The sequence below is a fragment of the Quercus robur genome, chromosome 9, assembly GCF_932294415.1.
Source record: "Quercus robur chromosome 9, dhQueRobu3.1, whole genome shotgun sequence".
Classification (NCBI taxonomy): Eukaryota; Viridiplantae; Streptophyta; class Magnoliopsida; order Fagales; family Fagaceae; genus Quercus; species Quercus robur.
The window spans coordinates 32,124,322-32,151,372 of NC_065542.1; the positions used below are offsets into that span (position 1 = coordinate 32,124,322).

General features: G+C 36.4%; 1 protein-coding gene across 3 annotated transcripts in view; it reads right to left on the reverse strand.

Moving 5' to 3' along the window:
* The window catches only part of LOC126700608 (histone-lysine N-methyltransferase ASHH2), a 30,236-nt gene extending 9,036 nt beyond the window's left edge, over positions 1-21,200 (reverse strand). For 2 of the 3 annotated variants that reach the window (XM_050398827.1, XM_050398826.1), the window contains exons 1-12: positions 20,963-21,200; positions 17,538-20,818; positions 16,884-17,091; positions 14,177-14,343; positions 13,946-14,025; positions 11,763-11,894; positions 11,544-11,660; positions 10,759-10,851; positions 8,010-8,087; positions 7,435-7,491; positions 4,946-5,765; positions 4,800-4,855 (exon numbers count right to left, since the gene is read on the reverse strand). In XM_050398827.1, the coding sequence (XP_050254784.1) occupies positions 4,800-4,855; positions 4,946-5,765; positions 7,435-7,491; positions 8,010-8,087; positions 10,759-10,851; positions 11,544-11,660; positions 11,763-11,894; positions 13,946-14,025; positions 14,177-14,343; positions 16,884-17,091; positions 17,538-20,565 (4,836 nt within the window). In that variant the 5' untranslated portion in view covers positions 20,566-20,818; positions 20,963-21,200. The remainder of the gene's footprint in view (positions 1-4,799; positions 4,856-4,945; positions 5,766-7,434; positions 7,492-8,009; positions 8,088-10,758; positions 10,852-11,543; positions 11,661-11,762; positions 11,895-13,945; positions 14,026-14,176; positions 14,344-16,883; positions 17,092-17,537; positions 20,819-20,962) is intronic. The other variant, XM_050398828.1, reaches the window with a different exon arrangement.
* Positions 21,201-27,051: the final 5,851 nt, after the last annotated feature.

Sequence of the window (27,051 nt, forward strand, 5' to 3'; positions counted from 1 at the left end):
CTTCTAGTGATGGAAGTATTTTCTAGGTTGCTTAGACATATGGAGGAGGCTGGTATTATTAGGGGTTTTAAGGTGCGTGGTGTGGGAGGTGATGAGTTATGCGTATCTCACTTGTTATTTGCAGATGATACCATTTTGTTCTGTGACCCTAGTGTTGAATAGTTTTTCTTCATATTAGGATGTTACTAACTTGTTTCACAACAGTTAAAGGGCTAAAGATTAATGTTAGTAAAAGTGAGATGGTTCCGGTTGGTGAGGTGAATAATTTACACGAGTTAGTAGAAGTTTTTGGCTGCAAGATTGGGGTTCTGCCTATGACATATCTCGGTATTGCCTTTGGGAGCCTCCTACAAGTCGTCCTCTATATGGAATCTGATTTTGGAGAAGTTGGAAAAACACTTGGCTAGGCGGAAAAAAACATATCTTTCTAAGGAGGGTCGCTTGACTTTGCTTAAAAGAGTACACTTTCAAATATTCCCACTTATTTCTTATCTCTATTCACTATTCCTACTAGGGTGGCTAATAGGATTGAGAAGGTACAGAGGGATTTTCTCTAGGGTGGTTTGGCTGATGAGCATAAACTTCATTTAGTAGGGTGGGATAAGGTGTGTCGTCCTTTTGTTGATGGTGGCTTGGGGATTAGGAAAATTACTACCTTTAATAAAGATCTTTTTGGTAATTGGTTATGGCATTATGGGGTTGAGGAGACAAGATAATGGAGGCATCTGATCGCATTGAAATTTGGGGAGGAATTTTTTTTGGGGGGGGGGGGGGGGGGGGGGTTCTTCAAAGTCGTGTAGGGCATTCAGAAAGGTTGGGAGATTTTTAGTAAGTTTCTTTCCTTTGAGATTGGTTTGGGGAGCAGAATTTGATTTTGACATGATCATTGGTGTGGAGATCTATCGTTGAAGGGAACTTTCCCGGAGCTATTTGAACTTGCAACTTATAGGGAGGCATCTGTGGTAGATATGATGGTGAGTCACACTTTGGAGGAAGGATGGAATCCAACGTGGTTTTAATGAATGGGAGATGGAGTTGGTGGGGGCCTTTACTCATACATTGGAGTCGCTGGGTCCTCCTTTTGAGGGTGGAGATAAGATGAGGTGGTGTTTGGGGTCGAAAAGGGTTTTTGCTGTAAAATCCTTTTATGGTGCATTGAGGGGATCAAGCTTTATTGCTTTTCCTCAGAAGAGTATTTGGGGTGTGAAGGCTCCACGTCATGTGTCGTTTTTTGTTTGGTCAGCTGCATGGGGGAGGATTCTCACAACGAACCATTTGAGGAAAAGGGGCTACACTATTATGGATTGGTGTTGCTGTGTAAATGTAATGGGGAGAGTCTGGATCATTTGTTTCTACACTATGGTGAGGTTTTTTGGTTATGGAGGTTTTTTGGTTATGGAGCTTTGCCCTTAGATCTTTTGGCGTTTCTTGAGTTCTACCTAAAAGGGTTATTGACTTGCTAGCTGGTTGGAGGAATTGGTTGGGGAAGCATTCTTCATATGTCTGGAATTTGGTACCACATTGTGTGGTGTGGATTATTTGGAGGGAAAGAAATAATCGCATATTTGAAGATTCAATGCTTTCTGGGGATAAGCTCTTAGTGTTGTTTGCGACCACTTTGTTTGATTGGTCTCGTGCGTGGGGTTTTACTTATTCGAAATCCATCCTGCTGTTTTTAGATTCACTTTTTTCTTGTACATAAGTTGTTTTGTTTTCCTTTGTTGCTTGTAAATATTTCCTTCATTTACTTCATCTCTTTGATGGAGTAGCTTCTTTTTAATACAAATTTTTCTTACCTATCAAAAAAAAAAAAAAAAATGAGCAACATAAATTTGTAAAAAGCTTGAATACTACTTTTAATGCACTCATCCCAAAAAGTTTGAATACTACTTTCAACACACTCATCCAAAAAAGACCTAGGGCGTTGGAGGTAAAGGATTTCAAACCTATAGCCTAGTCGGTGAGATCTATAAGATTCTGATGCAAGTATTAGCCAATAGGTTGAGGATAGTACTTCAAAACATTTAATTAGTCTCAAAATGCCTTTGTTAAAGTAAGGCTAATTCTAGTTAATTTTTCTGAGGGTGCTAGGTAAGTTAGATGTGGAGAAAGCGGTGTTAATGGGATTTCCCTATTTATGTGTTAAGTAGGTGTGGTTTTATTGAGAAATGGAGAAGGTGGGCCTATTTCTGTATAACCACAGTTCCGTTTTCCATTGTTCTTTATGGCAGCGTAATGCGTTTTTAATAGCTTGCAAGGGTTACAACAAAGAGACCCTTTATCCCTACGTATATTGTTATAGTGATAGAAAAGGCAGTTGAAGGGGTGGGTTTTTCCTACAATTTAGATGAACTCATTGACTATTTCACATCTTCTTTTTGATGATGACACATTAATCGTTTGTGATTTCACATCTTCTTAAAGAATATTCCATCAATACCCTTGTAGGAGTTTCACTTATCCACAAAAAAAAAAAAAAAAAAAAAAAAAAACACCCTTGTTTAGGAGTTTAATTGGAAGGAATTGAAGAGCTAGAGAGAATGTGCATTCCATTCCCTCCTAAGCATTCCTCCCAAAAGTGGGAAGAACACTCATTTCTTTAAAATGGAGGTGAAGTACCGATTTAATCCCTACTTAGGAAAAACAAACAAAAGGTAAAGGATATAATGGTAAAACTATATATTCCATTTCCTTCCATTGCTTCTCGTATACACTCCCAAAACACTAGATAAAATACACCACAATCCATTTCCCATTCCCTTGTTTTATGCTCTCTATTCATTCCATTCCCTTTTTTTTATAAATTAAAAATATATATATATATATATATTCATAGTTTGATCAAATGGAATAAAATCTGGGACCCATTTGCAATCTATGACTCATTCCAATGTGAAGGCTTGGGCATTAGAAATTTGATTGTATTTGATCAAGAAATTTAAGGGAATGACTTTAGCATTTTGCCATTGAGTAAAATGATCTTTGGCAACGGGTGGTGGATAAGAAGCATAGTAGCATGAGGGGATGGGCTTCAAGTCCTGCCAACAGGCTGTATGGTGTTTTTGAAGAAATTCATAAGGAGAGTGTTAGGACCATTTCTGGACCTAAGTCCCGCTTAGGTCAAAGCCCAGAGTGCTGGACGACATTAAGGCCCTAGAATGGCAATCCTTGCACCAATAATCTCCGTTTTCACATGGCTACTTCATTTCACTCCCATGCGCAGTTCAACCCTAAGATGACAATCCAAAGCTCAGATGGATGTTATTTCAAAAGTGCACTTGCTTAGCTAGAGTTAGTTAAAAATTAGTTATTCTAGATAGAATAGCTTGAGTTCATTAGGGCTTTAGCACATGTATCACATTAAACATGTGTAAATCCTTACGATCACAAACTGAATTCTTTAGCCAATGATTTTGAGCCATGTGTGGCCAATAGGATTACAGTATGAATTGTATAAATAGATACATATAATACTTCTTTGTACCATGCTGAAAAATAATAAAGTTTTTGCCTAGTGCAAGTTTCTCTCTATTCTTTTCTTTCTCAAGGAGGTAGAAACTCCCAATAAGCAATCTCATCATGGAGAAGGAGACTCTCTCGAAGAAGTCACAACCTATTCAATCCATCCGTCATTTCCATGCAAACCAAACCATAATCTCATTCCCTAGAAATCTTAGCTACTCTCTCAACAAGATCTTATATCAAACCCTTAACCCACCATCATCCCAAGCCCTAACCAAATTCCTAAGCCCTGAAACATAAAATTACAGCACCTAAACCCTCAAGAACCAAATTCCTTCATCAAAGAACACAAAGCCCAAGCTTGTTCTTTGAAGAGAGGATAGGGTACAGTGTTTACGTACGGAAATCAATGGGAGAGAATGGGGTACTTTCTCTTGGTTTATTAGCTACAATGTTGGGGATGGTAATATTCATTTTGATGTTCACTTTGCCAAAGTGGCACAAGATTGGGAATTGGAGCATGTAGCTTCCTTCACATATATGGTATATTATGAGAAAATGGAAAGGATAAATTGTGTTGGAATTGATCAAAATGTAGAGTGGTTGAAGTCAAATCTTTATAAAGTTTCTAAACTCCAAAGAGGCTCATCTTTCCCTTGGAAGAGTATTTGGAAACCCAAGGTTCCATCTAGAGGTATTTTTTTCTTCAGATAGTAGCTATGGAAAGAATTCTCACCATGGATAATCTCAAGATGTGACAAGTTAGTGTGATTGATTGGTGTTGTTTCTGTAATAAGAGCAGAGAAACTACTGGTCACTTGCCATTCATTGTGATTTTGCTAGAGAAGTGTGGTACTTGGTTTTCAGCCTATTTGGAATTCAATGGATTATGCCTCGTGGTGTGACTGACTTCCCAGCTACCTGGCAAGGCTTTGGTTGATATCATAGTATAGGCATTTGGAATGTCATTCCTCATTAGCTTTATGTGGTCAGAGTTTTGAAGGAATGAAAGATCAGCTTTAGAACTTTAGTCCTCATACCCTAGATCCTTATATAAGTGAATATTAGCTTCAGCACCGCTTCCATTTATAACTCAGCTAAGATGCTTGATCTTTGTAATTTTCATTAGTAGTTGTTAGTGCATCACTTGTATACTTCCTGTCTACCTGGGTTGCGCCTCTACTTATCAAAAAAAAAAGTACCTGGGTTGCGCCTCTGTGATCTAATGAATTATTTACTTATCAAAAAGAAAAGTAATCTAAAAAATGAAACAGTTTAGATATGCAAATACCAGAAACCACATAGAATTCTTCTGCTAATTTAGTTGGTAACATTACCTTTCGCTTGCTAATCCCCCCATCAGTATCCAGTAACTCATTAAGTTTCTCTTCAACTGCAAGAATAGAAGTGCATAAATCATTAATACAGCATCCCTTATGAACTACTCTAGTTGTCAAGACAAGCAAAAATGAACACTCCGAACCTGCTTCAGAACGGCCATTTGAAGAACCTTCCAGTAATTTTTTTGATTTAATAGACAGCACCTGAGATTTGTTTGGCGTCACCTGAACTTGGTTAGTATTCAGGGGACTACTTCTCACTTTTTCCTTTTTGACAGAACTAGATGAACGAGAACCTTTCATCAGAGAATGTGATTTTACAGAAACCCTCTTGTCTTCAACAGTCTCAAATTTGGACTTCCTATTAGCATCAACACCATGACCTAACGATTTGCTAAGCATAGTTGGAGAAATTATCTCTAATCTATCACCATTGAATGAGGTTTTGTTCACAGTCTCCTCTTCTATGGAAGTCTCTTGCAGAACAGCAGGCAAATGTTTGCATGTTACATCTTCTGTTTGATGGGACAGTTCTACTGGTTGAACAAAAGATGGTGAATTTCCCTTGGAGTCCTCCAATTCCAGTGAGCTGAGTAATTGGGAATTAGCAGATTGGTTCATAGGCTCCTCTTTCTCTATGGTACTCTTCAATTGCTCAACAACAGCTGTGGCTTCATCTAATCCATTTCTATCTTTTAATATACCCTTCGCAGCTTTAATTTCAGCACTATCAGAGGGAATTGCCCTAGGCATCATATAGACCAAACCATTTCTACCTTTACCACCTTCAGGAACCATAACAGGTTCAGGAAATTCTTCATCTGAATCACCTTGAACAATTACTTCAGTATTAAGCAAATCGCCACCTATATAACCCCGACATTGAGATGCACCACAATAACATTTCTTGGCAGCAGCCCCAAACACCCTGACATAGTTGTAATCAAATGTCAACTCTTCACCCTGACCAAAAAGAAGAAAAAAAAATTGAAGGTTAATATAGGATAATAGTAATGAATGCAAACAACAAAGAGAAAAAATTATTAGGAAGCAACAATGTCTCCAGAGGTGATATTATGCACTTATGCATTAAGATCTCCAGATTACAAACCCATAAACGCCATCAACTTATCTGTTTGTTCTACATGGTATTGTCAATTATTCTCTAGAAAAAAATCCTATTATGTTGCTTTCTTCTGTTTATTGACCAAAGCGGAAGAGTCTTGTCGCTTAAGTGCACTTTTTAAGTTTTACCAACACCGATTCCGTTAAACACTCAATTTGATTATCTCATTTGATAGGATGACGAATTCCTTTCTTTGTTGGATAATTCATTGCTACTGCTTCAAGATAACTGCTGCTCGTTTTTCTTAGACCTACTCATGATGCCCCATCATAGATGAGAGCCTAAGCCTAAGAAAATCACATCTAGACCATGCAAGAAGCTATTTCAGTCCAAGAATAAGTGTACTTGGTAGTTTATTATGTTCGTAGTAATTGTGGTTTAGTTTTGATGTGGGAGTCTAGCATCCTTCTACTTTAGCTACTATCTATACTAAATATGGGGAACGCTGTGGAGGGTGGATCAGAGAGCAACCTTGGGGTCCTCCTAGGGTTAGTTTGTAAAAGAGCATCAGTGGGGGTTGGGAGTCTTTTTCCAAGTTCTTACAGTTCGAGGTACAAGATGGCTCTCAAGTAAGATTTTGGAAAAACAGTTGATATGGTGACCATTCTCTTCAAAATTTGTTCCCCAATCTGTTCACCTAACGGCCTAGGCAAAGGACAAGGAGGCCTCAAAGGTCTTGCATTTAGCCAAGACCCATGAGGGTGAGGTCCAACACCAAAAACCTTGCCTCACCAGGTCCCTCCATGATTGGGAACTGGAATCCATAGCTCCTTTTGTTTAGCTACTCTATGCTAAATTGCCTATATCCAAGGGTAAAGACCAAGTTATATGGATGCCATATTCAGAAGGCATGCTTAAGATTTGATCATTCTATAATAGGTTCTAAAGGTATTCACTTCCCTCGGAGGAGCATTTGGATAGTCATGGCCCTCAAAAGGTTTCATTCTCTGTGTGGACTATGGCTTTAGGGAAAATCTTGACAATTGATAGCCTCTGAAAAATGATGATAAAGAGACCTTGATATACTGCATTAGGGAAAATAACATGCTGTGCTATGAAATTTCTTTTCTTTTTTTTTGATAAATAATGAAATTTCTTCATATATAATCCTGAAAATCATTCATCATGCCTATTGATAAGTCTTTGCCCCTTGTTTTAACCAATAATAGAAGCAAAATGCGTTGGTCTTCTTCCACTAAGATACTTATGCACACTCACATGCCCCCTATGATGTGTGCACACGCAAGCACACAAACAAAATCACACCACACGTGGGAGTGCATACTATATACCCACCAACCTCTCCCCCCCCCCCCCCCCACTCACCCACAATGCATATATTATCAAATTAATAATTTAAAAAAAGAATTCCTGAGGATCAAGAGTAAAATGTTTATGAATTGAGCTATGGAAATAAAGAATCTGCACCATATAAATAAATTATGTTGATGTGGACTCCAACCAAAAAACAAGCCTGAAGATAATTAATGCAAGGAGCAAGTGTACCTTCTTAATATTCCTTAATGCAAATAGTCCAATACAAATTTCCCCATTGACAATCCACTGTTCAAAAAATATAAGATATAAGTAATTCATAAGAGAAGCAAGAAAAGATAATAATCATGAATAGTGAGTTCTATGGGGATTATAGCTCAAGCAACTGCACATATGAAATGAGGTTAATAGGTAAGTTCCAAAACAATGGGAAAGCCTCTTTTTTTTTGGAAGAATAAGAAATATATTCAAAGCAAAACAGTATTACAAATGATCACTTTTACAGATAAGCAGCATACAGCTACAGATCAATATTCTTACATATAAAAGGAAACACTGATTAAAAAAAAACATATAAAAGGAAACAAAATAAGCACTAAATCAATTGGAAAGTCTCTACTCTTACATATACAAACATGCTAATGGAGTAAACAAAAAGAATATTACACTTCACATATGCAAATCTCATCAATTACTAAATCCAGATCTCTTAATTTAATGTATATGAAAATTTAATGCAGTAACATCTGACAGGTATTAATAGCAGAAATTTTCTTTAAGACTACATCGGAATACAATAAATTCACCTTTTCAGTACGGCAATTAGGATCACAACTATGGTTAATGAAACGGCCCAAATTTCCTTTTGCACATGCATCTATTACCTGAAACAATGGAAGATGTGAATGTCCAATAATCAAGATAGAGTGAGACAATAGAACTAAAAATTATATTTGAAGAGGAATGAGGACCAAAGGAAGAAAAATTAAATTTGACAATACAGCCTATAACATGAAGCCAATCATACAAAGATCAAAGGAGAATGCTTTTAAACAAGTTCCCATTTAGCTCTATGCCCTAAATTGGCTTAATTTGTCATTTATTTGGTTTGTTTTTGTGCAATTTTACGCTCTATTTGTTTCAATGGAAAACTTTTAAAGATAGTTTTCCGGTGTTTTCCAGTATTTGGTAGCATTAGAAAAAATGATTAAAAGGAAAACTTTATTTGGTAAACAAAAAAAAAAGTATGGTTTTATTTTTAGAGATTGCTTTCCATTAAAAAATTTTGGAAAATAACTCTATCTCACAACAAACTAAATAAGGGAAGTTAGGAGATTGTTTTTCAATTCATTTAAGGTTGCTACCAAACATAAAAAAATGAGATAGTTTTATAGAAAATTCTTTTTGAAAGATGACTCATTTTCTAAAGAACATTATCACCACCCCACTTGAATATCCTTTTTTGGTCTTTCTTTGGTCAATCTGCTGTGATTAGGCAGAGAGCACTTTGCAGTGGTTAATTTTCGGTTAAGACGTGTTTTTCTTTTTGACACCTCCCTGCGGTTGATTTTATCTCCCCCCTGCACACCGACAAAGCCAACCACACCAATCTGAAAAACCAAGCTCAGTGCAACTTGGCATCTCCCCCCCCCCCCCCCTCTCCCCCCTCCATTGGGGCAGATCAGTTCCCAATGTTGGGAAACTGACTAGGTGGGTAAAAGTTACGGAGACTTACCAATTTGGTAATTCAGTGAAAAACCATACTTTACAAATTACAATTTTTTTAAACTTCACCTTTTTTTTTTGATAAGTTTAAACTTCACTTTTTTCAAAGTGCTTTTTCAAACGGACAAAGTTTTCATCCAAACCGGTTTGGAGGAATCTCCTCCAATGCATTATGTGGCAACTCATAAAATCATCCACGTATATTATTTAAACAAATCACATGACTTATTAAATAAGTCATGTAACCAAAAGTATACATAGATGATTTTATCAATTACCAGATAGTGGGTTGGAGGAATTTTCCCCCAAACCAGATTGGATGTAAACTATTTCCTTTTCAAAAAGCTAAAAAATAAGTTGTACCAAATGGACATCAGGTTAGTGCTGAAAGAAAACCTCCACAAAAACCAACAGCACAGACCAATGAACATCCCTATTCCAACTGACCTCATCAATCCCAACACCCAACCTGTCACTGATAAAGAATGGCCAAGAAGCATCTAACAAATCCAATTAACAACCAACATCATCTACCATCTTAGACACCAACAAAGTTTCTGATGAAGATAAGGAAGAGCTCAAAGATTCAACAATTGTGGTCTAGTTCTAATGTCGGACCTTCTTAGCACCTTCGATAGGTCATTTTAGTTATTAGTATCAAGTCTTTTAGGTTGAGAAGCTGCTGAATCAGTTTTATTTAAGTTCTATTAGAACAAGGGCAATTTGGTAATTTCAAGAAATCTGGAATGGGCTGTCTTTGGCCGTACCAAAGGCCCATGAGTCTTTTTTATGTTTATGTATTATTAAGTCTTTTATTTAATCATTATTAGTATTCCTATTCATTCTAAGAATAGGTTATTTAGAGTCCCAAGTACTACTAGGAAAAGGATAACTATAGCCTCTATATAAAGACTCTTTTGTGATCATGTTATGGTAGAATACTGTGATTGATTAACAAAATTCAGCAACTTATTTAAGCTTTGTTTGTGTGATGCAAACTTCTCCGAGATGTGATGCCAAAGAACCCTAGGTGCGATGCTTAGGAAGACCTAGGTGTGATTGCCTAGCATTTTATTTATGTTATTTCCTGTTTATCCCCTGTTTCAGCCCCAAACAGCCGTCAACATTCATTCTTTTCTAACTTAAACTGTTAAACATCAATCCTTATTCAAGAATTCGTCGAGAAACCTAATATAGTGCTGAATTTCTTAACGGTCCTGCATCAGTTTCCCACAAGAACAACCCCCGTAATAAACATTGTAACAACCTGAGATCCTAAGAAGAAAATACCAAGACAACTTATAAGATCAAGCTGAGATATCCGAAACTATTGTCCAACAATCAATGGCCTAAAAATCATAACACAGAATGCATTTCTAAATACTTGTTTACATTAACATGCCTATTCATTTATACCATCCTCAATGCTTTTCCTACGTCACAAGTACATGCTTTGCTCATAAGAAAATAATCTCTTGTTTTTGTAAGTCGCTATAACTTTTCGTTGATGAAAAGTAAACTGGAAAAAGACAAACAAGATTGCTACCCTGAGAAATTGAATGTCTAATTTTGGGGGGCAGGAATGGGGAGCAGAAAAACAATTGGACACCACATAGAACAACAGATACACATAAATCCAGAAGTTTCCAAAATATATGTCTATAGAACTTAAGTTCATGAAACTACCCTCATTGAGGACTAAAACCAGAGAAGCTTTTCCAAACAATAAAGCATTTAAAACCACAAGATGCTACTATAAATTTTTTATTAAATAAGAAGTCACTGAAGTTTGGGGGAAAAGCGAATTAAAAGGAAATATCCAAACCTTACCTCACTGCCATTCAATGTCATGAAATAGAAATGTCTATGGCCCTTCAAAGCGTACTCTTTTTGTCTTGCCTCATAAGCTTGCATATTAAGCACCTGGAGGATCCATATATTAAAATTATTGTCAGAGAAAGTCACGTTACAGATACACTACACCTCCACACACACAAACACACATCAAAGCACTTAAGTAGATATAACTGGGTCAAGGGAAAGTTCCTGTTAAGATTTTATTCTTATATACCACTGAGAGATTTACTAAATTAGCGAGATAAGAAAGTTCAGCTATGTGTCACCCTTCATTGATGGAAAAGATAATGAAACTTATGTTGCCAGCCAATTCAGCTAAGCCTTGTTCAATTAAATCAGGCTTGGTTACATGAATTCTTCTTTGCAAGTTGGTTATCAGTTTGGTATGTGCAGGGAAACCATGCAGTTAAAAGTAAAGAGGCTTGCCATGAAATCCTTGGTCTCCTTTGTGTGTGCGAGTGTGTGTCATGGGTGGGTCTATGTGTGTGTGTGTGAGAGAGAGAGAGAGAGAGGGAATTCACATGGAAAGCAATCTAACCTTGCTGCACTGCCAACATATGAAATGGTTTTTGTTAATTTTGGAAGAAATGATTTTAAATTTAAAAATTAGCAGAAAGAAACAAGGCTTTGTATTTCCTCATTTAACCAACAGCATCTGAACTTACCACTAGGCAGAGAAACCTATGGACTCATCATAACAATAAAAGACAAGAAGAAGAAAAAGAAGAAAGAGAAAGAGAGAAGAGTTCTTATGTTACCTCTCCAACATATTCAATAAGAAACTTCCCTTCGGATATATCCTCAAGCAACTTTAGCCCATAACCTTTCTTCCCACATCGAAACCACTCCAGGTTGGCATACTTCTGTTTCTGAAACTGAAAGCGAAGATTTGGACTAAAACAATGCCCTTAAAACAAATAATTAAATTCACTAAAAGAAACAGGTAAGCACATAGCAGCAATGAAAAGCTGAAATACCTGTTGATTAGAACATAAGTCCCCACATGGGCAGGCGCCTTGGACACATTCAATGCTAAGCATCCGGTTCAGGCATCCTTCTCCACAACCCAACTGGCTTTTTGAAGGTGGCTTGCAACTGCAAACCATTATCTGATGAGAAATTTGTAAAATACACAATGTTAGAAAGGATGAACTGATCTACAAAGCCTCAGCTTGCAACAGCCTTTTGCACATAACAAATACAACTGATAAAAAAGCAAAAGCTAATGGAAAATCGAATGCTAGTTTATTAATCATATCAAGGGCAAACATCCAAGTGCTAAACAAAAAGAGAAAAAGTAAAAAGAAACGGGAAAAAAAGATTAATGATGTAGTCAGGACAGCCAAAAAACTCAACTAATAAACACTGAAAATAATACACTCCTATGGAATCACACACTGTAATTACAAATCCTTCATTCGGGAATAACTACAGTACTGTCAAAGTTAGAGACTAGAAGACTTGACCTCCAATATTAGAACTAGTAATGTCATTTATTTTACGCAAATGACATATTGAAACATCAATAGTAGATACCAGAAACAAAAGAATGCATCAAAACTGGAAAATGGATGAGATACCATGGTACTCGAGAAAACATGGGGTAAGACACCACTACAACCAGAAGCAGAAGTGCTAGACTCTGCTGGAAGATAGAGTACCCCATCAATGTTCAAGAAACATAAAATAAGCTAAATATCAACATCAATGAGAGAAAAAAATCATGAAAGTAAGGAATCTTCACACATACACACACACACACATATATGAAACGGAGAAACTAGAATCTAATATTCAACACAAAAGAAGAAAAAACAGATACTGAATGCCACATCAGTAATTGAAGATGAAACCCAACCAATATTGGAAATTAATTATTTCAGAGCGAGAGAGAGATTGATAATAATCACATTGGATACAATATGTGTTACCTGACAAAAAGATATATCATTTATATTGCATACAAATTTAATTGATCATGTGAAAATAGCAATTGTGAATTACAGTACAGTAATTAAGATCTGTCTGCCACTGAGCTATGGCTCAAATGGAATTTCCTCCTACTACAATATTGTGCCAAGAGTGAGATTATGGGTTCAAAACCCACCCACTCTAGATGCGTCACTTACCCAAAAAAAAAAAATTTCAAGATCTGTATAGTACCAATTTCCATTGAATGGGTTTAAAATTAATCCATCCAATTCCTGTGCACCCTCCTCTTTCTTTTTTATTTATTATTGGTAAGTTATATACTCACACCCAGTGGGTCTTGAGCCCACAACCTCACCCTCCATCTAACACTTGTAAGTGGAAGAGTTGCCAGTTGAACATAGTTTGTTGGCTATTCTATATTAAAAACAAGCAAAATTTGTTTTGGCATGCTAGTCAGCATCATAGTTATTGTACACATGTAAATGAGCTACAACTCTCACTAGCATGTATACAAAAACTATGATGCTTCTTTATAATTTGAACTTTAAACATGGCCAAGCAGAGTTTAAAATGTTCAGGCCCAATCCAGGACCTATCAGATACAGATCCAACATGGCCACCATTCACCTTCACGTGTATTTTTGCTTCTCAACATAATACACACTGCATTTCCATGCATGTGCCCCTCAATGCATGTATCAAAGGCGCCCTAAGAGAGAACAGAGAGAACATATGGTTTCGAAGTGTGTTTAAACAAAGTGAAGGGGGGAAATTTTGAGAGAGAATGAGGAGGAAAAGCAAATTGGGTAGAATCAATTAAAAAAGAAGTTACGTTAATTTCATTCTAATTTATCCAATAGGTAAATTACAAATATGATTTTTTTTAATGTGTTTTTTCATTTCTCTAGTTAAAATGGGTGCAACATGGGAGTCTTCAGCACAAAACCAGATTGAAAAATAGTAGAGGGGTTTGCTTTGTTGATAGTATAGAATATGTTACTCAACATGCAGCACAAATCCTTTTCATTATTAGTACAAGAGCAGATAAATTTTTTTTTAAAAAGATAAGTAAATAAATTCATTAATAAAATGTGCAATCCCAATACACAGGCTATGTACAGGCACAGAAAAGACAAGTTAAAAAAGCTTCAAAGTCTAGTGAAAAGAATACACAAGGTAGCCAAATAAAGAATAGCAAAATATTTGAAATTATCTGTCAATTACATACCTCATCGATAGTCTGACTTCTACGCTTACGATGCAGAAACTCATTAGTAGAAATACATTTAAAAGTTGAATCTTGGTAACCTGCAGCGCATTCAAAACAAACAAACAAACAAAAAGTGTCAGAATTCAAATGACCTTACAAGAAAAGGATGGCTTAAGGCCCCAAGCTCAGGCTGGCTTCAAGCTTGCAAATGACCTTACAGGTCTGCTATCTGTAGCTAAGATCACATACCTATTGAACGCCTACAATCCAATCCCTTAAAATTTAAACGGGCACCACAAGCATCTTCTTCACCAGAGGCATCAGATATATCCAACTCCACATTAATCTCTGCATTTGACTTCTCTTGGGGTATTGAGCAAGCAGCAAAGGCTTTATCCAAGTTGTCCTTACAGGTCCTTTGAAAATGAAAAACACAAGCAAAATCAAATGCAAGACATTAAATGAAAGTTTCGGGTAAAAAAAATATGACAGCATACATATTAGCTATGTATACCTTCATAATAGAAAGTGAAAACATAAAACAAGTTGAAATAATGGACTATATATTATACCAAGTACCAAAAATAGAAATTAAAAACACACAATGTATTGAAACCACATACGGTTCCATGTACCAAACTACAGTGGAATGACAATATCTTCAGACAACAGAATCAAAAGTACCAAAACAGCAATGAGATATGGAACTTCTGCAAAAGGGTGAACTCCAACACAGCAAAGAGGGAAACTCTCTACATGCGTTTGGGTGAAGAAATTGTTAATTACATATAAATTTACAAATTATGGGATTCACATTCCAATCATTCACAAATTTCATTGTTTGGATGTAAAGTACATAGAAAATATTAAATTATAGGTATTGTTAATTTTTTCTTTTTTTTCCTTTATGTTCTTTAATTATTTTTTTTACATTTAAGTATGGTATTCTCAGGTTGAAATAAATTGTTCTTTTATTATTCTTTTATGGTATTTTTTTAATTGCATGGAAAGTGAAAACCAAGTCAGTCGCAGTTTCTCATTGGTTCTTCATTCTTCTGACATTGACACAATTTCTAGTAATCCTGATTAAGAACTGTGAATTCTAGCACCCAGTAATTATATTCTCAAACACTCATATAAATATTTAGGAATCCTCAAGGTAGTCAAAGGCGAAAGGCGACCTTAAGATGCCAAGGCCGACAAAAAGGCGCTAGCCCGAGTAAAGCGAGGCACCAAATTCTTAATATATTTATTATACATATAGAACTTAAATCATATGTACCTGGTGTATTATAATATTATAATGAAGTGTTTTTCAATGTGAAGCATGAAGAAATTAGGTCTATAAAATTATTTCAAAATAGGATTAGCATGGTTTAGGCTCTATTAGTTAATTCTAACAATACTTTTTACTACAAGCTTCTATATAACAATAAGTTTTACAAAACAAATTTGTAAATTAATTTAACTAACAATAGGTTTTATAACATGCCTTATGAAATTAATAATCTAAAATAGGTTTCACAACAAACTTCTATTAAAAAAAATTATTTAAAAAAATAAATAATATAACTTGAGGCTCTCGCCTTAGCACCTTTTTCATGGCTTAAGGCGGTCGCCTTGCTTGCCTAGGCTCTAAAGGCGCCTCGCCCAAGCACCTAGGCGAGCGCCTGGCTCCCCTTTGACTACACTGGGAATCCTCTTGCTCCTTCTTGCCAAGGAGTATAAAAAATTATAATTTATAAATTAATTTATTATATGGGTGGCGAATTGGAGGGTCTACTTCTTCAAGTGTCTGGAATCTTGTTCCTTTATGTCTGTTGTGGACTATATGAAGGTAAGGAACAAAGTGACATTCCATATTGCATTGTTTTGGGAACAGAGACTAGTGGCATAAAGGCCAAAGTCAGTGACTAAAACAACAAAGATTATATTACGAATACAGCCATGGAGCCAGTGGAGTCAGTGACTAAAACACCAATCTTGCAGCCATGTTATTAATGAGTAGAGGCTTCTTACACCTTGAGGATGCAATTGAGTTTCTTGTAGATAGTGTGGAGCCTTTTTTAAAAAGAAAAAAAGAATAATGGTATTAAAAGAAGACTGCTTCATGCAGAGAGGGCAGGAAGTAGCAGGAAGTAGCCAAAGAATACAAAGGACAAAGACTAAGAACAACGGAATAGAATCTAGTCATGAAACCCCAGGCACAAGACCAATCAAACAAAATGCCTAAAAAGGCGATCATAAGCTGCTCCCCCACACTCTCCATAACCTCAAACATATGTCTATTTGATTCCCTCCATATGATCCACATCAAACATAATGGACATATTTCTTGGAAATTGGAAAAGATGCCTATTGAGGAGGAATTTGTACAGGCCAGAAGTTCCAAGGATTGTCTTCCATTACACGATACTCAGAATTTACAGCTAATAAAATTAAAAACGTTGGCTTAACCCCTAATTTAACCCTGAGGGCCACAAATCAGTAGCCAGTTCACAATGTAGAAGAAAATGATCTACCGATTCACCACATATCATACACATGCAATATCGATTCAAAACAATTATTCCCCTTCTCCTAAGATTGCAAATTGTCAATATTTCACCTTGTCCATCCAAACAATGCTACCAATTGTCGTGTGCTTATCATCTTAATGACAATTCATGTGAAGCTTTTATTAAATTTTATTAAAAAATGATTTTTTTTTTCTTATAAAGTGGTCTTCTGTCAGTTAAAATTGACAGAAATGGGACAGAGGATCAATTTGGTCAACATTAAACCTCGGGGGTCTAAAAACAAAATTGATGTGTGTTTGCAACTAACCTAAACATCAAGGTGTCGTATTGCATTTTGGCCTTAATTTAAAGCCAAAAACATAAATACTGAGTATCTTAAGGTTTCTATAGTACTATAACCTTTAAAATGATATAGTGAGATATAAAAGATGAAGTACCATGTGCAATTTGTTTTTTCAATAAAATCTGCAAGCACAGCTGGTATACGACGCCATTTATGACAATCATCACACAGCACCCAGGCCTTTCTTGGGGGCAAAAGCTGCTCCTCTAGACCACCTCGCACCATTTCCAAGTCAGATTTGTTAGTGACTGCAGTATCATCACCAGTGTTGGCTTCTCCAATGCCATCAACTTTCTGACTTCCTACAGCATCAAGTCATGTTAAATTAGAAGCAGACTATGAATTCCCTAAGCTAAAAACAAGTAGCCAGAAGGGAAAAGTTAAAGAAGTCTCTAACCGAGAACACAGACACAAACATAGCGACAAGAGAATTACAGAAATAGATATGAAAAATATAGACAGATCGAGAGAGAGTATATATTTTTTATTGGTAAGTTATAAAGCACATAATGGGTCTTGAACCCACGAACTCACTCTCCATCCCATTATTATGGAAGAAGAAAGTGCCATTTGAGCTAGATCTCGTGTGTGTGTGTGTGTGTGTGTGTGTGTGTGAAGAGAAGTATACAAGAGATACAGCAACAATTATGAATGAAAATTACCCCACACAATATGTGTGCGTGTGTGTGTGTGTGCGCGCGCGCGCGTGTGCGTGTGGTGTGTGCACGCGCCTTAGGCAAACTATTACCACTTTCTGGCTGAGTTTCCACTTTGCACACAATCTGATTACAAGCATCCTTATCCTTGACTTTGCAATTATTAACAGACTTCCGTTGCTTCTCCCTCTGTCTTTGTACATTCCCTCTTTTGCTTGCTGATTTAGAGGCTTTGGACCCATTACTTATATCTTGTCTGCACCCATGTTTCTTTGATGGTTTAGCTTCATTCATACGAACTGGACCCTGTGATCCATCTTCCAGAACAGAATTACGTGAACGAGGAAGCCTATCCTTCTTTCCCCTCTTACTGCTGGTACGACGTCTTCGAGCAGCAACATCTTTGGAGGTAGTCAAAACAGCATCATGCAAATCTGCTTGATGTCTTGCAGCGACTTGGACATCTGGAATTAAATTGATCACTTCCGAATCAGGTGAAGTTCCAGGATTTGTACACTTACTATCAATTTCCCCTCCCAATGCTTCAACCACTACATGTGAGGGAACCTCAAGATAATTGTCTGCATCTCCAGCTGTCTTATCTAATATGTTGGTATTCTCAGAGCCCGAAGTTGCAAGTTGTCCATCCATAATAAAACCATCTGGCAATGTTTTTGCCTGCTCTGGGAGCTTGCTGAAACACTGGAGGTGCAATCCTGTCTCATCTTCCCTCAATTTAGCTTCTACACCATTAGCTAACTTTGATAGTTCTAAACCAGATCCAGAATGCATCTCAGTCTGATCATCACTGGTAGTAGCATCAGCAGATGCTAACGTATTAACAACCTCTGGAACCATAGTGCTCAGACAACTTTCACCAGCTACTTTCCCCACTTTAACCTTCAAACGAATAAGACCAGTTGAAGCACAACGATTTCCCCTTGACCCTCCTGAGTTTCCACTTCCCCGAATCTTTTTCTGCTTTCTGCTTCCTTGGCCACGCCTTGCTTTTCCCAGTCCTTGATTATGAAATTGATTGACCCCATCAAGCATGTTGCCCTGTTCAAGAAATTGCGTAATATGCCCCAACAATCCCCACATAGAAGAACGAGCTGGTTTTGACAGACAGCTTCTTTTCCTTCTTCCAACCTTCAAAACAATTCCAATACTTTCATGTGGGTGTGGTACATTGGCTGCATTCTTGCATTTCTTCGCAGCCCTTTTTCTACAAGTTTTCTGTCTTGATTTACTTCTCTGGTTATTCCTTCGAGAAGAAGAGGACGCAACTTCAGGACATTTGGTTTCAGAAATACAACCAACTCTGACATTATCTTTTCCTTCATTATCAGTATGTCCAGAACTTTCCACCACGCTACTAGAATTAATAGAACCAATAGCATCCTGATCTGGGGTATCCTTAGAAGTACTCTGATTGACAATACCGAAGGGTTGACATGATTGAGGAGAAACTGATTTCTCAAAATTACAGTTATGAACTATTTTGGTATCACCTTCCTCAGACTTGCAGGAATTTTCTTCTAAAGGTAATGTATGGGTGTCAAATTCAACACTTACAACAGTAATAATATCACCTTTATCTTGCACAAAATTTGAAACCCTTTCTACACATGGACTATCAACACCCTCACCATCCTTCTGCTCATTCTGTTTTGCACAGATACTCAGAGATTCAGCCTTATGCAAATTCTCTGAGTCACTTTGGCAACCCCATGAAGTTGATGCTTGGGTGCACGTATCAACATCGTTTTTGGTTTCAAGAATCTCTGTAAATGTTTCTTCAGAGAGATCACCGACAGTCTTTTCAACCTTCTGATCACTGTGCCAGTCACCATTACTCACCAAGTCACCTGAAGGTAAAACGGGTTTGCAAAAGGCAGTTTCTGTCTCTGCTGAAGAATCTCTTTTCCCATCCATAACCTCCAAAGAAAGACCACCTACGCTCTTAGTGTCCTCCTGCTCGTTCTGCTGGGTATGATTATCAGGCAAACCAGTCTTCGGTACTAAATCCGAAGGCATTTCACAACCCCGTGAAGAAGATATTAGGTTATGAATATCAGTCTCCACCCCATCTAAAACACCACTCTGCTCATTCTGTTTTGCACAGATACTCGGTGATTCAGCCTTATGCAAATTCTCCAAGTCATTTTGGCAACCCCATGAAGTTGATGCTTGGGTGCACGTATCAACATCATTATTTGTTTCAAGAATCTCTGTAACCGTTTCTGCAGAGAGATCACTGACTTTCTTTTCATCCTTCTGATCACTGTGCCAATCACCGTTACTCACCAAGTCACCTGATGGTAAAATCAGGTTGCAAAAAATAGTTTCTGTCTCCGCTGAAGAAGCTCTTTTCCCATACATAACCTCCGAAGAAAGACCACCTACACTCTTAGTGTCCTCCTGCTCGTTCTGCTGGGTATGATTATTAGGCAAACCAGACTTCGGTACTAAATCCGAAGGAATTTCACAACCCTGTGAAGAAGATATTAGGCTATGAATATCAGTCTCCGCCCCATCTAAAACACCACTCTGATCAGTTTTAACCTCAGTGACCCTTTCTGCAGATGAACTGCTGACACACTTATCATCCATCTCATCCATTTGAACACAGTTCCTCCGTATATCAGTCAGAGGTGAAGATTCCAATGGCTTTTCATAATCACCCTCACCTTGAGACCCTTCTTTCTCCAAGCACAATCCGCCATTTTCCAAACTACAAACATCACCCAGACACAGAATCTCATCCAAACAGTCCCCACTGATCCCACATTCATTTCCCGGCACTTTCTCCAGCATCAAATCACCCACATTCTCTCCCTCACCCACTAAATCATCTTTATTAACATACAACACCTTCATACCCTCCTCTGTAGCCTCAACAGAGCTCACACGAAAAGTGTCATCAACCTCAGACGAACCCAGAAACCCATCCGGAGCACTTGCGAGCTCCACATTAGACTCAAACACTCTGCAAGCTGCCTCCAAACACGCCTGCTCCTCAAAACCCGATTGCACCGAAACTGAGAAGCTCAAATTCTGCTCAATAACTGATAAAGGTTCCTCAATTACATCCAAGTTCACATCTTCATACGAACCCATCTCAAAATTCAACCAAATCTATCCCAAAAAAAAACAAACCTAACGCAAACTCATTACGCCACTAAAAAATTCAATCAAATATTAGTATCTCACTAAAACTAAATTATAACCGAGACCCAACACAATGCAAGCCCCGAATCAAAACCCTAACCTCGTTATCACTTATCACCCACAAACCCTCTCCAAATTCAAACTCAACCACGAACTCCAGTACCTTAAGCCGTTAGAATTTCTAGCCGCACAGAAAAAAACCCTAGAAACCACCAAAACCAAACAAACCCTAATATCAGAAAAATTCACCATAATGCAGATAAACAAAAACGCACACAAGTATAAACATAAAAAACAAAAACAATTACAGAATCAGAGACAGAAAAAAAAAGAAGCAAAAAAATACCTGTGCGTGGAAGAGATTGAAAAACCAAAAAAAATGTGAAAATTCTTTGTGGTTAATAATTGTAACAATTTTCTTTTGCTATAATCGTTTTTTTTTTTTTTGGTGTTTTATTTTTTTTTTTTTTTAGAGAGAGAAACGAAAAATTGGTGTGAGGGAGAGAGAGAGTGAGTGGTGTCGTCAACCATACAAAACGGTTGTTTGTGAGAGAAAAACAGGAGAGAATGGGAGGGCTAACTAATAAAGCACGGTGTGTGTTAGATTTTATATGTATATATATCAAACTATCAAAGTTTTCTGATGCCGATTTTTCAAGAGGACCGTTTTAGCCTTGTACCACTTTTGCAATCTACTTGTAGGACACGTGTCCTAACAAGGGCATTCTCGTCACTTAAATATGTAGAGATGATTATGAACTATCTTATCATTGCTTTGGGGCTTTGTTAATGCACCTTTTTTTCACTTTTTTTTTTTTTTGGGGGTGGAGAGGGGTTGTTGGAGGTCAAAATTGGTTGATGGGTTTGGGAAAAGGACATGAACATATGCAGTAGTATGCTAACGTTAATTTGAGGATTCTACGGTATATTTGTACAAAAAGGTTGAAAAAACATTTGTGTATGTCTGTATAAACAAGGACTAAAAGGAGGTGTTATATTTTGTTGACTTATGAAATTACATATATAGGCAACGTCCACAAGTCAAATAGTCGGCGCACGCAATCTCTTTTGTGATTCGAGTTTGTAGATATGGAACTAGTCAAAAATAAAAATATTCTCAAAAAAAAAAAAGTCAGAAATAAAATAAAATTCCTATGTTCTATCATTTTTCTTAAATTTATTTCATGGGCATTGCTTTCCTTCTAGGGTTTACATTTTGCTTTTTCTTTTTTCTTTTTTTCCTTTTTGTACCACGTGGATCAAACTCATAATGGATGGAGGAATTTTTAGAAGCAGTGGTGTGGAATGTTCAGATACGTTATAACGGCTCATTTAACTGACTAATAAATATTGTTGATATCAATGTTTGGGACATTGATTTAACTGGTTAGCCATGTGTGATGATAGGTACAATAGTCAAGTGTCATCCACTCTATTGTCAGTCTATCACTCTACTGCGCATCGCACACTACGTGTCAACTTGTGCCCTTATTGTCAACTGCACACCTTAAGTGTCCTCTTTTGGCTCATAACTAAACCAATTGTCCAACCCCACTCAATTATGTTACCTTTTATAGAGTTTAATCACTCCAACGCAAAGCCAAGCGTCCAAAGGGGGTAGCTCAGCTACAAAAAGATCAATCCCAATAAAAGATTTCTTTCCTCCTCCTGTAAGCAAGCATTACCATAAAAGCCTCCAACATACCATAACTCTCGACAAAACATAAGCACCCTCAAAGAAGAAAGAGAAAGATTTCGAGAACACTTAAAGCAGTAACTCAATTAGTCAATATTTTTCATCTATTTTTCCCACCCCATATTTGATTATCCACGCTTCAAAGTTCCTTATTATATAAAGGTTGAAAGGCTTATGACACTTCTCTCCTAAAGATTATCTTAGACCCTAATTGGTTGGAGTGTAAATGAAGAAGAAAAAAGTGGAAATAAAATGGTAGAGCAGTGCTGTTTTTCTCCTCAAGCCCACCAAAACTCAATCTCCCCAACATGGAGAGAAAATATGAGTGGAAATGTGGAGCAAAAGCTCTCACTAGTTTGAACCAAAATACCCACGGCCCAATGTTCACTTTTTAGAACGTTTATAATTATTTTTGCATCTATTTTATGATGTTTTAGTTTTTCTTTTCATTAGTTTTGAGGGTTTTTTTTTTTTTTTTAGAAAACAATTTGTGGTTCTTTGAATTTCTTGTGTTCTTTTTATTTATTTTTTTGATACAAATAGAGAGATACTACGTCCACAACATTTTTACAACAAATCACAGGTGGTTAGTTGTTATTGGTTCAAATTTGAACCTAACACTAAAATTACTTTTTTGCCCCAACAATAACAACCAATAACAACCTGCCACTTAGGATTTGTTGTAAAAATGTTGTGGATATATCATTTCTCATACAAATATAGCATGTTTTTTTTTTTAAATAAAGACATAATTGTAAATTTATACGAACTAGTTTTTTTATACTTTCATTTTTCTTCCCAACCAAACAAAAATAGTTTTCTATTTCTCTACTTTTCCACCCCTAAACCAAACACTATAAGGGAAAATTTAAAATCTCTCCTATGCCTCCAATTTCTCTCATTACCTATTTTCTATCCCCCAACCAAATAAAGCCTTAATTATCCACATGAGTTTTTTGTTAATTCTTTAGGGGCACATTAACCATTTTTCTTGATGTTACTCTTCATTTCATTAAAGAATACTAGAGTTGGATGAGCTCTCATTTATGGCTAAGTACTACATTTAACTTTTGTGACATACACTTTTTTTGTTGTTGTGAAATACACTCTCTCCATACCATTCTCACATATTCTCCTTTTTAAAGATATTATGGAAATTACTATGTATATATGCACTAAGTTATTATAGGAAGAAATCTCATGAAGGTGGCTTCAAGATGCCGACAAGAGGTTTCGAATCCAAAATCTCATAAATATCATAAGTCCTTAGGAACCACTAAACCAACCCCTTGGGGTTTTTCTAAAGTTAATAAAGTGTTCTTTTTATATTTTTATTTTTAAATTGTGGTTGATAACAAAACCAAAAAGAAATTGAATTAAAATATAGCTATGTTTCAAGAATCAAAAAAGACTTGGTCATGATTTAATGCATTCTTCTCCCTAACAAATTTTTATAATTTTGCAGGGAAGCATCTCAATTTTATTGAATCTATCTTATTATTAGCAATATAATCCTGAGTCCTGACGCACATAGAAACTGACTTTAGTTTGAATGGTTGGTAACAGGTTTACAAACTAGGATTGTGGTTGCATCGGTACTTGACAAGTCACACGCTGATGTGGTACAGGGCTGAGTCATGGGTCTGGGTTTTGTTAGGGCTTTTCTGGATGTGGTGTTTTATTAGTGGTAATGAAGTGAGGACCTTGGGGTGGGGACATTAACGGCTTTGTTGTGGAGGTTTGGTGGTTGCTCGGGTTTTTGGGTATGAATTCTTTAATGGGTTTGAACTCGGTGATGATTGGTGCTGTTAGGGTGGACTTATAATGGTCTATTTGTGGTACTGGATTTTGGTTAGTGTGTTTGATTTTTTTTTTTTTTTTTAGTTTGATTTGAATTTATAGTTTGAATAATTTGTTTGGTTTTTTTTTTTTTTTTTTTTCCATGTGTGAAAATCTAGGAAAATCTTTGCATGTGTAAATTTTTGGGTTGCCTAAATTTTCAAATATGGCTTTTTTAAGATTTTAATATCATTTGATCCTTAACATTTTAAATGTATCGATTTAGTCGCTAAGATTTTAGCATTGTGTCAAAATAATAATTTTTTTTATGAAAAAAAAAATCATTGTTAATGGAAAATTAACATGGCCAACGTTGATGTTAAAATAATATTTTTGTTGCCATGTGTTTTTAATTTTTAATTTAAAAATGAAAAACTAAACTAAAATCACAAACCCAGCCCATTTGGGATTAAAATCCATAGAAAGACCCGATTGAGATTAGGAAGAGGTAGAAGACTAGAAGCTGTATAGCCATTTGGATATGCGTGTTTCATCTCAACCATGATATCTTGGAAAACCGACTTGAAAAAATGCAAGGAATCATAAGTGATTCTTCAAACATTTCCTCAGGTTTGTGATTCTGGTTTAGTTAAGTTTTTTGCTTAAAAAATAAAAAAATAAATTAAAAACCCTTGGCGTTCAATGTGGAAACTCATAAAATATATATATATATATATATTTTATTGTCACTGTTAACCATATTAGATTTTCTCATATCACTTACTGTCAGGACTATTTTGACGCAACATTGACATGTTAGAGAATAAATTAATACATTTTGAATTGTTAGAGATTATGTTGACATATAGGACAAACATAGGAGTCAAAAGGATAATTAAACCCTTTTTTTAATAACTATTTTTTATTATTTAAAATAAAATTTAGTAATTTTTAATATTTAAATACTTTTTAATAGTTAATGGGAGTTGTGTACGGAAAGATTAATTATTACAGCAAATGTGAACTTTTTTTTTTTTTTTGAGGAAGAGCAAATGTGAACTTAAAAAGACTAAAATGAAAAAAATAAAATAAAGGGATAATTACACTTTACCCACCTGTGGTTTGCCTCTAATTCTATGTGCCTACCCGTGGTTTAAATTTTGACACTTTACCCACCTGTGATTCTCACCGTGAGTGTGCCGTAGTAACCCACCTCTGTTAAAATTAAGGGTAAATAAGTATTTTTGTACAAGTTTTATGTCTCTCTCCTCCCAAAACAAAAAATAGCACAAAAATATAAGAGAAAGAAGATCAAAAAGTGGTATTTGTCTCTCTCCCCCTTCACACAAATCTGGAACATGAAGAACATACCCAAGAAAAAAAAAAAAAAAAAACCCAGATCAACCTATCACTAACTTAATGAAACATAAAAATCATTAAGCTGTAAGATTAGAACCCAATTTTCATGGAGGGACAAGGAACTGATTCAGCTTCAGTCACCACTCTTCGCCGCTTCCGAACCTTCAGATCAAAATCTCAGCTCCTCGAAGAAACAGCTCTCAGTTTCGGCTTCGGCTTCTCTACAAGCTCTGGTATTCGACTACGACGGCGTGATCCTCGAGTCCGAGCACTTGCACCGCCAGGCCTACAATGATGCCTTCGCTCTTTTCAATGTTCGCTGCCCCTCTTCTTCTGATGAATCACAACAGCCTCTCAATTAACAGCAGCATTTACGTTTTTACGCATCAGCTGATCGTTCCGCCCACCCTTGGAATCACAAGAAATAAGTGTTGGAGTGACGGTTCGGTTTCCTCTATAGCCAGTTCCAATTCATATTAGTCGAAAGAGTTCCAGATCTATTGCTATGCCCGGATCTAACTCTCTCTCTCTTTCCGGCTTAGCTTAGTGAATGAAGAGAGGGGCCTTTCTTAAGGCGCCGAGCTCCAATTCCCAAGCCAAAACCAGTGACCAATTTCCAGTCTTTCGCCAACCCAGGTTTCAAAACTTGAAATTGAAGAAAATTTTAAATCACTGAACTTTACCAACCAGACCCCACTCCAACTTCATAGAGCTCGACCCCAGCAAAAAAAAACCCAGATGACCAACCAGATTTTGGGCATAACCCATATTACCAGTAACTTCTAAATGCAAAACCCATATGAGATATAAGTTCCAAAAGCAAAGTCCAGATCACGAAGTGCTTGAGCAAAGTCCCAATTGAGAAAACTCAAAAGTAAACGATAATCTATTAAAATTTTATGGGTCATGTTCAAAATTTATGGGTTTAATTTTTGGTTAATCTTCAAGATTTCTGGGTTTAGTTTTTGGTTTGGGTTTATGTTCAAAAATTCTGGGTTTCACTTTTTTTTTTTTTTTTTTGTGTGGAGATAATAGACAGAACTATATTAATATAAAAGAGTAACCATATACAAATATAAAGAAAAGAACAACGCCTGGGCTTGCTCTAGTGAGCCAACTAAAGAGACAAATAGGAAAAGATAAAGCGCAAGACATATTATGTTATTCAGATTTTTTTTGGGTATGTTCTTCATGTTCAAGATTTGATGAGAGTGTTTTGATCCGTTTTGAGGTTTGTTTTTTACTTATTCTATGTTAGAGTAACGGAAAGTGAAGAGGTGGGTTACGGCACACTCACGGTGAGAATCACAGGTGGGTAAAGTGTCAAAATTTAAACCACGGGTAGGCACATAGAATTAGAGGCAAACCACAGATGAGCAAAGTGTAATTATCCCTAAAATAAAACTTAAAAACTAAGATAACAATTAAACAAATTTGAAAGGTGTAATTTATATTTTTGTCTTTATTGTAATATCAGCTCTAGCATTCAATTCGAGCCTCACTTTCACATGTGGTTATAGTGTCATGCTGCATTTACAAAATCAAATTTCTAGGACTTGATCCTTGTTTATGGACAAGTACAGTGGATTTCAGTTTCAGTA